The following is a 12,604-nucleotide window of genomic DNA, read 5'->3' on the forward strand; positions in this document are numbered from 1 at the left end:
CATCGTTGCCAAATGATTTGGCATGCTGTATCCCAGGGTATCGTCGTAGCCTGGGGTGGCGGTGTTGTGTAGCGCCATCTCATGTCTATTATCATACAGTTGTGCAATGTTGTCATGGCGGCATATCAATATGAATAATGATCCCAATGCTGATTTTCCTTCCGTGTCAACTTGTGTAATCTAATCTATTACTTATAAGAACATGTACAATAATATTACACAGTGGATATTACAACAGAGCATGTAAATGAGAGAAAAAAGTTATTACGTGCATGCATTAATTGTTGCATAATCACCAACAAGAAAACATTTTTGTGCATAATGAATACTAAAAATTATTTGTATACATTTTTGGTAATCCAAGGTACATTGTATAGCATTGAGAAAAAAAAATTAACAAAATGGCAAATTTTCATTTGGTACCCCGGGATACCAAATACATGTATTGTATCAAATGCCGAGCGGTTCTTGTGAAAATGTAGCTCTGTGTTTTTCTGAATTTGTAAAATTGCCACAACCAAATGACATTTGGTACACATGTGTGTGGATGTGTGTGTGTGTGTGGGGGGGGGGGGGTCTTGCAAATGGAAACTGTTATACAATTATTTGCTTTTCATCATTCATCTTAGCACTACTGTATATTTAACAATCAGCAAGTATCACTGCAACTGTCATTTCTACATCCAATTATCATCATACATGGACACCAAATAACATACCTGTATCACTGACCAAACTAGTATAACACTCAACAGTTCATGATATCATCTCTTCTTTGAACAAAGTGTGTATTAGTACAGTACATGGATGAATGATATGATATTAATGTTTGAGATTGCATCATACAACACACTTCAAGACTTTGTTTAATTAAATTAATTCAATTAAATTAGATCAATTAAAACCCAATCAGAGGGCAGCAATCAAATTAAGCAGTCCATAAAAGAATATGACAGACATATACAGTATATTGTATTACACGTCCACATGTCCATTTGGTATTTCCTTCACATGTCTAAAATTAGAAACTTCTTTTTTTTTTTTTTTTTGGCCAGCTGCATACAATGAGGAGATACTGCTTGCCTCACTCATGGCTCTACATCTCTGGAGTTGGCAACATGTTAGAGACAACTGTTGCAATGCATACCATGTACACTGACTTGGACACAAATACCTGCAAGATATATGAATGGCATTGTGCATTTTTTTTCCCTTTTTAATCGCAATGTCTTTCCGATGACCTGTTTTTCGTTGCTTGCTTCATCTAATGCAAGTGAATTTAGCCCTGAAACAATAAACTCTCAGAAAAAGGAATTAACCTACTTTATAGAAATGATGCCATGATCCATTTTAACAGTAAACTGGGTCAGAGGAAAAGGGGTGATGTTTTCAGAGTGAAACTCGAGCAAAATGCATTATTGAACAAGATCCCTGAGAGATCCACATGAATGCGCTGAGAGCAAAAATTCATCAGGCAGGTACCGCCCAATACAGGAGGTTATTAGTCACAATTTCATTTATCTGTCCATGACTTGAAATCAAATGTGATTCATTACAGAAAGGTGTAAAATGATTTTGGAATGAATGTGCCATCACAGATACATGTGCAATGTACGGTCTGTACATTGTACATGTACATTTCATTTTCAGGAAAAAAAAAAATATTTTGTTCGTTTGACAGGTAAATTCTGAAAAATCCATCATAGATCTATGTATGTACAATGACACATGAATACAGCCTGTACCTGAAGAACTACAAAATGTGACATATAATGTCCTACTCAGCATTAAAGTAAGATACCTTTATAACATAAATTCTCGATGACATTAGATAATACTTGAAATTTAGTTATTATTGTCACTGCTGATACAAACATGAAAACCATAATTTGTGGTGATTGTTTAAGATAACTACTACAAGATTATAAATACAAATTTTGAAATCTCCTGCGGTAAAAGAAAGCATCATCACTATGGTCTTGGGTCTTATTATAATGGTCTTGTGCAGAGACTAGGTCAATCCTGAAAAGAGAAATTGCAAGTAAAGTCTTGCATCTTATATAATAGCAAGGTCTCCTCCGTGACACAAGGACAAATACAATACCAAAACAATGTATAACATTAACAAAAACAATGAAAAAAAGAGAAGAAACTTATTTTTCCCTTGCTGATATCAAACTGACCTCAAAAATTTAAGCAAACAATAAAGCAAACTAGTAAACTGAAAGAAAATAAAAGCGTTGTCTTGTAATAACTTTGGCACATTCAATTTTGTCTACTGTACGAGCTGAAATTTTCGCGTACAGATATTTTCGCGAATTGCTACTTGGAGGACATTTTGGCGTGTTGTTAATTTCGCGGTTGCGAGGGTCTAACTGAACTTAGTTATTCGTGCGTTGTTATTTTCGTGGTTCAAAGGCGATTCGCGAAATTCGCGAAAATAAAACCACCGCGAAAATTTCAGCTCGTACAGTATTGTACTCTGTAAAGTAGACAAGGTATGGGGATATTGTGGCACTTTGGTGCACTGCTCAGCAAAAGTAGCAGAACTCCTGAATGTCTTACGCTGTTAAAAGAAGCTTAACAAGTTCTTTTCAAAGCACAGCCATCTTACGTAGACCTTGCCAAAATCGCATTCACTCCACTATTAAATCACTATACTACACTGCAGAATTCTAGACTAGTGGACTTCAAACTTCAAACTGTTTTACAGATCACTGCATCATTTTATATCATCACCAAAAACATTTTACATGGAAATGTTTTTGGTGTGTCTGTTTGCATGTGTGTGTGTATTGTAGGTACAGATAGATGGTTGTAAATCTATTGTATGTGAGCCATTACTACCGACACCTGATAGAAAACAAATAGGTCATTGAACATCGGTTTCCAAGTTTGGGCATTTTTTATTCCTCTAGACTCCCAGCTTTCCACTGACATGCATTTGTCCTATAAAGGCCTATAACAGCACTGGCAAAAAAAGAAAAAAAAAAACAACAACACACACAAAAAAAAACCAAACAAACAAAACAAAACAAATTAACACAATTTTCAGAAAACTTTGCTCTAATTTTTGGACAAGCACTTCCAAGTGCCCACAGGATAACACACACAAAGGACCAATCAGAAACTTCATTGTTATATTTTTATACTTCATATAATCTGAAGAGTTTCTCATTCCAATACATTCATTTACATTTTATATTTAGCCCAGAAAACATCGTTGAAGATTTGTATTTCTCTTTAAATGTGCATCAAAGTTACCTTCATTACAGTTTTCCGGGTTTCTGATGTTTTAGTGATTCACATCCCAGCGGTTGCATATTGTACTGAACATTACTGTATCATCTACAATTTCTTTATCCTTGACCACTTGATGAAATTGTCATTGTCAATTGTTTGCCCAAAACATAGAGCGCTGTGGATAGATGAGATATTCTGTTTTTCCCCCTTTGCATTTTAGTCTTGTTCATTCCAGTCCTCACTCCGGTGAACATGTAACTATCAAACGCTGTTCTTACGGCATCTGGTCAGGCTAGACTGCACAATATTTTCCATTGCGCCCTAGTACGGACTGCCTCTATGATTTGTTATGGCGTACAATGTATTTCGTGCTGTCACATTTTGTTGTGTTCACCCCATTTTACCACCGCCTCCATACAAGGTTTCTCATTTGCACCGGGACTGCTGTGGCAAATTTTTTTAGTTAAAAAATCTCACATAGCATCCACAGCAATCATAGCCTGTCACATTTGCACGTGCCGTGCCCCTGCATTGTCTCATGTCCATCCCGTTTTGTCCACGATGGCCTAAGACATGACTGCCATGGCCACTGGGAACATGGTGTAAATGCAGCATAACTGACTTAAATTTATGTGTCCTGGGCTTCAAAGGCCATCCCTTTTGCAAACTTCCCAAAATTTTGCCTGATTTAAGAATAACATCTCCCAAAATAAATCGTGTGGGTTAGCCCGACCAGACGCTGTTACGCTATGCGAAAACAGCGTCTGACGAGCGCGGCATGCAGCCTCAAAGTGAGGAACCTCAACACAACTACAAAACTTAGGAAAATGTATACTTTTCTCCTTTAAACAGAATACTTTACTCACGTTAAATGCATGTTTCTATTACAGAAGAATAGTTCGCCACACTGGGTCCATGGAGACCACTTGCGATAAGTCCGTGGAACAAATAAAATGACACTTTCTGGCGCAATTCCATGGTACGTCGACGTACCATGTACAGCGACTGTGCTGTGTTCAAGTGTATAGTTAGGCCTGGCGTGAAAGATTGTGTACCGTGTGGACATGCTGGATATGATGATCAATTTCGGTAAGTTTCATTGCGTACATTTGAATACTGATAGCATCAGATGTAGAGTAAATATTGAAGAGTATACTCGATGAGTTTGAGGTGACAAAAATTATGTTAAGTATCAAAATTCAAAGCTATCGTGATACGATTACGTCGCTCTCCTAGTGGTTGGTGGTCGCGCGCGTACAGCCCTGTCGCGACGTACCATGTACAGCGACTGGGCTGTGTATAGTTACGTGTGGGTATGAAATCTACAGCAGACCAGTCCCATTAACAATAACATCAGTTTTTTATATCAGAAACTAACCCAATGTCACTCGAAAATACACTACCTGTACCCTTTTGTATTGAGATAAGAATAACAATTGGACTTTCTTCTGGGTCCGAATAAATTCACTGGAGATTGAGATGTTCAACCTCAATGCCGTCAAAAATTTGACCACCTGCTTCATGTAGAAACCTTGTGTTTTTGCGCACGTCGAACCTTGGTGCAGGTGCCTTACAGCATTGTTTCCCCTTTCAACACCAGACACGATAAAGGAGAAGTGTTTACTTTTATCACTCTGAGAAAAGGTCTCAAAATTAGAGGAGCCAATTTCCCTTCTACAATTATACTCTGTAATGTTACCTAGTGGTACCAGCTTATGAAAGGAATCTAATTTTCAAGGTTGCAAAAGGGACACACAAACTTTAAAAGCCAGCTCGCTGCTATTTATTTAATTACGTTAGACCTCTATAGTCTATGGCTATGGGTATTGCTGTCCAGAGAATGTCTGGCAGCCACTCACATTTCACCAGGGTCATGACTACAAGTTGTACGATAAGCTTGGGTCTGATGCGATGATGATGATGGCCAATATTTCGATCGAGGTTGTTAGTAGCTGCAGCATGCAATGCCTATACGGCTAGGCGTGTTGTGGTCTACGATTAAAACATTGTGTCTTCACATCACAGTCCCCACACAACCCGGAAGCTACAATCACGATCGGGACCCGCGCATCGCATCGTCACATCACATAAAACATGGGCACATATACAACCAGAAATGCATCATTTTACTACTAAGAGCAATACTTACAATACTCCTGTGGCCAACCATTGAAAACACCGTGTCGTTTTCTTTGGGTGTAAGAAGCTTTGATGCAACATTTTTCGGAGGGGGTCTTTTCGTACTCGCCATGGTTGTCGAGATAAACCGTCAATGCGAGAAATAGATTACTAGCAAAGATCGTATGAGTCGAGTGCGTGTGTGTCGTGTGTTTGCATTTTGGGATTCGGGCTATTGCCAATTTGACGTAACAGTAGTGCTAGAGCTGTACAATACGTACACTTCACGAACATGATACGCTAGCATTGCGCTCATCATTGTGGGATACCATAAAAGCACCGTACAGTTATTTATACCTCTATTATATGGTTTTATCCCATCAATACACGTCGAGAGGAAGGTACCTATGAATACCGCTAAAGCTTGCAAGTTTCTTCTGTTCTTTTTCCCCCTCCTGTTCCCATACATGGCTCAAATTATGAATGTGATGTGCAGCCACCGCTGAATGAGAAGACTGCTATATAGTTTGCGATTATGTCAAGTTTGGACAACGATATACACAAAAGAGAAAATAATTATAAACAGCATTCGACATTAATTCAGTTATATTTTCATATTTTCAGCAAAATAAGAGCTTGACTTTACCCTTTCAGAAAGCAGAGGGAACAATATTATACCGTTAACATATACGTCAGTGCCAACTCGATGGAATGTCATTTAAAAAGAAAAATGACATTTTGTGGAATTCTTGTTATATTTTCTCAAAATATCTCGTTGACATCACAAACTGTAGAGTAGTATGCTCATCCAGCAATGGCTACACTGAAACTGTAAGAATTCATCACTTTTGAACTGATTGTCCGATTTTCCTCAAACTTTCGATACATGTGTCCCACTAATATATTGCTGCATTCACTCAATCCAGACATATTTGGGTGAACTTGTCCCGGGTTTCAAACAATCGGCACTTCGATGATCAAGTGATGATTGAATAAAACAATGCATTACTCCTGATGTGGAAAAAACACACCAAAAAAAGTTAACAAAAGTGGTTAATGTGACAGTGTGTGAGACTGTAGGCCTACTCTGTACGGAAATTTGGTCATTCCTATTGTGGCTATACCTTGCTATCTCACTGATTGCTTTAATTTTATATCACAGTAACTATAGTCATGGCCGGCGCCACGTTTTCAAAAGTGGGGGGGGGGGGGAGCAATTCAGACTTCTGGTGCCACTTCCGGGTTTCATCAGCTATAAAAGGGTCTTCAGCGCAAAAACAAAGGCCTTACCTCGTTACACTTCAAGGTTTCTATCCATTTCTGTCTATAGTGCCACTTTTAATACGCACTTCGGAGGTTAAAAAAAAGTGGGGGAACGAAGTGGTGACACCTTATGTATTCCTTTGTATGGTGAAAAAAAAAAGTGGGGCCTGAGCCAGCTCCCCGAACCCCCCCCCCCCCCCCCCCCCCGTTCCGCCGGCCCTGATAGTCAGCTATGAGGAAGCAAACTGTGTAGCCTATGCGGGGCACAACGTGGAAAGAAAAACGTGCATGCAACTTCCAGGATTTATAGTCCACTACATAGTGATTTCCAAAGTTTCGTTGGTCAGAAAATGAAATAAGATTTGAAATTCCAAATATTCGATAATCCGAAAATGGGGGAAAAGGGGGGGGGGGAGAGGTATCTCACTGATGAGCGGCGAATGTTTGCAAACCTGTAAAAAAACGATTTTTTTTTTCAAACAGTTTTCTTGTCCAAAGGGGGTCCAAAGATTTGTTGAACATGTTCAAAATTTCTTTGCGAATTTGATTGCAACTGTTTATGATTCGAATTTGCTTGCAATATTGCTTACGAACCCTGACTATACCTAAAATTCGCTACATTCGCAAACACTTGCTGCTCTGTGTGAAAAAAAAGGGGACGTATTAATGAACCTTGGGAATCACCAGCCTTTTATATACTTCCCGCGTTTCTGATTAACGAACCTTCGGAATAAGAAACTTTGTTTTTTTCATTTTCGGATCAACGAGCCTCCCGAATAATGAATCTAATTTTTCTTCTTCGGATTAGAATAAATGAACCTTCGGGAAAACGAACTATACTATAACCCTAGTGTTTAGGGCCAGGTCAAACGAATTCAAACGAGTCTTCAAGAACCAAGACTGCATGATGTAAACTTTTACACAACAAAGGGCAAACCGTGGTCGTCTAGAAACGGAAATCCCTTGGCTGCACATTATACGCCAGGTGAAATATAAAGGGCTGATTTTGCTGAGTACGCGAAAAAAATGCTTCAGCATATTTTAATATTACAAAATACATAATAGTAAATAGGCAAACAGAAATCTCGCATATTTATTTTGTATATAATTTGTTGCATATAATTATAGGTATAATTTTCTGCGTCCTGCAAGTGAAGATTATTGATATTATTCTCATCTCATGATCTTTGCTAAGGAGCATGATTCAGAGAAACTGGGAATTCTGGGGATTTATTATCTCATAAAATGACAAATGATCAAATACCCCGAATATCAGGTTTGTATGCATATTAACCTCCTGACACACATTTTGATGCATGCATTGCTCATTTTGTGAACCAACTTACAGACTATGATGACTTTAGATAAAACTCAAACTCACAAAAGTCCTGCATGGTTTACGGATTGATTGTCGTGTGTAGTTACGACAAAGTTTATTGATGTTTTGTACGTCATTTACGATCCTGCCTCACGGATCTTCATCGAGTTTACTGCTGCGCAGAAAATTCCTGGCATTGTTCACAACAACGTTAAAAATACTTGAACTTCCCCTAGCTTGGGAAAACGCCAAGCGCCCGCTATCGAGACATTCGCTATAGCCATTCTGACACTGTTGTGATGAGCCCCGCGGTAAAGGTTCATTGCACAGCGTTAGTTCAGATGAAAATTAGTTTGTTTTCGGATTTGCGAACCTTCGGAAGAACGAATCTTATTCTGTTTTCGGAATTACGAACCTTTGGAATGACGAACCGTCAGAGTAGCACACTTAAAAAAAAACAAAAAAAACAAAAAAAAAAACCGAACACATGAGTCCGTTTTGCTCCAATAGAAGTAGCAATACTATTGACAAGAAGCTTACTCTCGTAAATGCACCTCTCAGCGTGAAAATATGTGCCAACTCTAATAGGAACAGCACAGAGCTTTAATTCATGCCCATATAACCAAGAGGAAAATAGTAAAGATTGTTGATTTCGTTGTTTCATGTCTAGCTGTTGAATGACAATGACATAGGCCCTACTCGTAAACCTGTAGCTTATGTATTCGTTGTATTTCGCGAAAGCTCATGAACCACAAATCTTGTGTATCGATTATCCCTAAAACCGCAAGCTCTTGTAGCTCTTGAAACATTCAGCACTATGTCTTATGTCTCATGAGCTCAAAATGCTATAATTTTTTTTCCATAGTGATCGCGTAACCATGACGTCAATATGACGTTATTTTCCGAAATCATATTATCATTGTCTCTATCTCCATTCCCTTCAAAAGACCCTATACTACGTTCATACCGATGTGTTTGTTTTGCTAGTGTATTACGTTCTTCCCGCTTGCCTTTGGATCCAAAGGGGGACATTTCTGATAGGGATGATCGGTGAGATACTTTTAACATGTTCAAAATTTCTTTACGATCTGTTTTTGTTTTGTTTTTGATTTTTTTTTCTATGTAATTCTTAAGATTTGCATCTGATCAGTTCAATTCACACAAGACCACTTCGTCAACCTGCTGGTTCTGGAAAAGTGGGCGCAATACTAACTGTGGTCATAATGAGACAGCAGAGGGCGCCCTTGATTATTATTTTCTCCAGGGACTTGGCGTTAGTTTTAGGGTTGTGATTGGGTATTGCGATTAGTTTGATGTGTATTAGAATTAGGGTAAGGGTTACATTTGTGGGTAGAATTTGTTTGACTTAGCGTGCAGATATTCCATGGGAGCAATTGTCTCAGGAGCAATAATGTCATGGAACCCTGTGTAGGCCTAATACTGTCCAGGTTGGTCTTCAAACGGAGTATCTATGCATGTAAACATACAAGGATACATGAAAACCATTGTGGTTCGCGAACTTAAATCTCCTCGCTACACATATCATTATAATGGCCAGCTGAACAAAGTTTGTCTCTTTGCAGGGGCGGATCCAGGAATTCTGTAAAGGGGGGGGGGCGCAACTAATATTTCTGGTGCCACTTCCGGGTTTCATTTCATATTTTATTTTTATTTTTTGTTTTGTTTTTAACGAAAAATAAAGGGGGCGTGCGCCGGTTGCGCTCCCCACTGGATCCGCCACTGTCTTTGTATAATCCATAAACGCTTTGTGGTACAGGAAACAATTATTAAAAGCCATTAAACAGACAAACACTTTTTTTTATTAGTTTGCCGTTGAGTCTAGTCTGATTTTGATACTTGAACTACTACGAGTATCTGGCAGATACACATAATCACAGTCGAAAACAATTGAAAGACATAGAATTGCAATGATAATTTATTATAACGCTCATCTTAGTGCTCAAAACCAAGCTCAGTCATTCCACTAAGCCAGACAACTTTTTCTCCAAACTAAGAATTCAGCTTAGCCATAATAGGGGCATGCAAGCAGAGGCCCAACAAAGCGGGTCTGTTCTCGGTCAGTTCTGTGGTAGACTGTTTTTTATTCTTCCCACTGGGTTTCTTCCATGTACTGAATTCACATATTCAAATCATAAGACATACAAACCAATCAGGACTCTTTAAGATCATAGGAAGGAACCAACGGAAAGTAAAGGTAAAGTGATCATGAAGTGAATTTGAACATGAATACAAACAAAATAAAAGGAATGAGGTGTGGAGATGAGTGGATAGGGTACAGGAAGGCTTTAAGGTAAGAACATGGAAGAAATTAGGTTATATGGAAAATTAACCAGGGACATGTCAGGAGGTAAACTATAATTTTTATGTATATGGAAAACTAAGGAGAACTAAGCTTATGCTATATATTTTCTGGTCAAATTAATACTCTTAGAATAATCATAATGATCAATCATATCAATCATACGTCGTTTCAATTCATCTTTTGATGAAATAAACAGATCCAATACTTCACGTTGTTAATTTTTTGCCAAATTAAACACTTTAATGTTTATTTTGTACTCTGTTTATTTACTTGTTTATTCGTTTATTTGTCTCTGAGCCGACACGAATAGTATTGTACTCTAGTTCGCTGTCGAGATTCGTCGTAGGTGGGGTACTGCTAAACGAATTCTTATGTCGTTGTTGAGCAGCAGCCGTTGAGTGAGCCGAACGCGGTCGACGGGAAAAATGGTTTAGATGTCGAAATACAATGTCATTTATATGGAAATAGTTATCTACCCTGATTTTTGCTTGTACAGTCAAGCATAAGTCAGAAAACATCCCCATCCCATGTTATGGTTTAGTGTTAGCTTGAAATAATTACCGAGGTTGTATGTGGTGAGAGGTGTGCTTGTTGAGTGATGGAATGTGTGTGTTGTTTATTTTTTATTTTCTCATTTGTTTTTGCTTTGTTTATTCTTCCTATTGTTTTGTTTCTTTCATTGCCACGGGGAGACGGTGATTTCCATAATTATTCAGACAAGTATTCATTTTTAAGACGATTGAAAATTTATATTTTGGGTTTTTTCCCACGGGCGTCGAGGAGAGGAATAACAGTCAGAAGGCTGCGATGAACTCTTCCATGGCTGTTGTTTTCAGAGGGTATGAAGAACGTCACTGGTCTTCTCAATGGGACAACGCACTAAAGAATCCCACAACCGTAAACTCTGCCTGAAAGACAACTAAATCATTACGGTATATGACATCAAATCTTTGAGTCATTCCTATATATTGCGATTTACGCCTGCAGTGTTAGTCATAATATACTATACTTTTCTCTCTTTTTATTTAAATTCAATAATTTCATTCATATTACAAACGACATTGATAACATCACAATTTTCATTTACATGCATTACCAGGGAAAACATAGAAATATAATTTATATACTGTATAATTATTATATACATCATTTTCGAAGATTAAACTTCAACATAATGTTATGTAAGAGGAACTCTGACAAGATGAATAGAAAAGATTTAGTAGTTAAAATGTTTGTGTGTGTGATATGATAAAGTTCTTCGTGATTACAGAAACTGGCCTATACATTCCAGTTTCCGTAGGAAAGCTTAGGGCGCTGTCATTGCAAACACTAACTATAGCTCTTTTGCACACATCGTTAAAGACTTAGTATAGGCAAGTTGAAACATACTCCGTGATAAGCGAAAGTAGATGCCTTCTTCAATCGACATGATAGCAAAGCAGAAACCTTGCATAGGTATAATTAAGTGTTGTGCATTGTGCAATTGAGGTTCCCTCCTCCCTTCTCATGCACATCAGGTTAATAACGCCAACATTATAGACTGACAAACAAACTCAAACTAGAAGGACGAGTACGTTTTGTGAAAAGAGATCTCGAACCTGACGGATTAGTTTCACAGCAATCAATCACGACACCACACTTCTTTTCCAATGAACTTTGCTAAGAAGCATGATACGAAGAAACCGGGAACTCTCGGTTTATTTTCTCATAAAATGACAAATGACCAAATACTCCGAATTATACACTCCGCCTTCCTTCTTGACGCAATCTTGCGGTGCATGCAGTGCTCGTTGCGGACAACTTCCATATTTTGTTGACTTGAAATGAATAATATTCACAACAGTTCTGGTCTAGGAAATGATTGTGGCTTACTTTCAACAAACTTTATGGATATTTTCTTCGTCATTTACGATCCTGCCTCACGGATCTTCATCGAGTTTACTGTAGCGTAGAAAATTCCTGGAATTGTTCACAAAGACGGTAAAAATACTTGAACTTCCCTTCGCTTGGCAAAACGCCAAGCGCCCGCTATCGAGGCTTATTCCATACTCATGCCATGCAAGTATGTCGTGCTGAATTCCGTGAACGAAGTGATAAGTAGTCCATTGTAAAGCAGCCTTTCTTGAGCCAAACCATTGCCATTTAGAATATACAAAATAAAAGAAGTATGATGATTTTCTACGATTGTAAGAGTTGTGAAACTGATTGTTGTATTTTCGGTCAATAAATAATTAACCACCTAAACAGTATCAAAATGATAACGATTTGATATTAAACATACCAGTATGATGAATGACAAATTATTTTGTACCTTCTAAATGAGATCATTATACGATTAC

The 12,604-nt window shown here is 38.1% G+C and overlaps 1 protein-coding gene across 1 annotated transcript in view; it reads right to left on the bottom strand.

Moving 5' to 3' along the window:
• Positions 1-5,522, bottom strand: part of LOC140245981 (actin nucleation-promoting factor WASL-like) — a 51,030-nt gene extending 45,508 nt beyond the window's left edge. Inside the window, exon 1 of the mRNA XM_072325431.1 lies at positions 5,393-5,522. Coding sequence (XP_072181532.1) covers positions 5,393-5,494 — 102 coding nt within the window. The 5' untranslated portion in view covers positions 5,495-5,522. The remainder of the gene's footprint in view (positions 1-5,392) is intronic.
• Positions 5,523-12,604: the final 7,082 nt, after the last annotated feature.

This window comes from Diadema setosum, chromosome 2, assembly GCF_964275005.1.
Source record: "Diadema setosum chromosome 2, eeDiaSeto1, whole genome shotgun sequence".
Classification (NCBI taxonomy): Eukaryota; Metazoa; Echinodermata; class Echinoidea; order Diadematoida; family Diadematidae; genus Diadema; species Diadema setosum.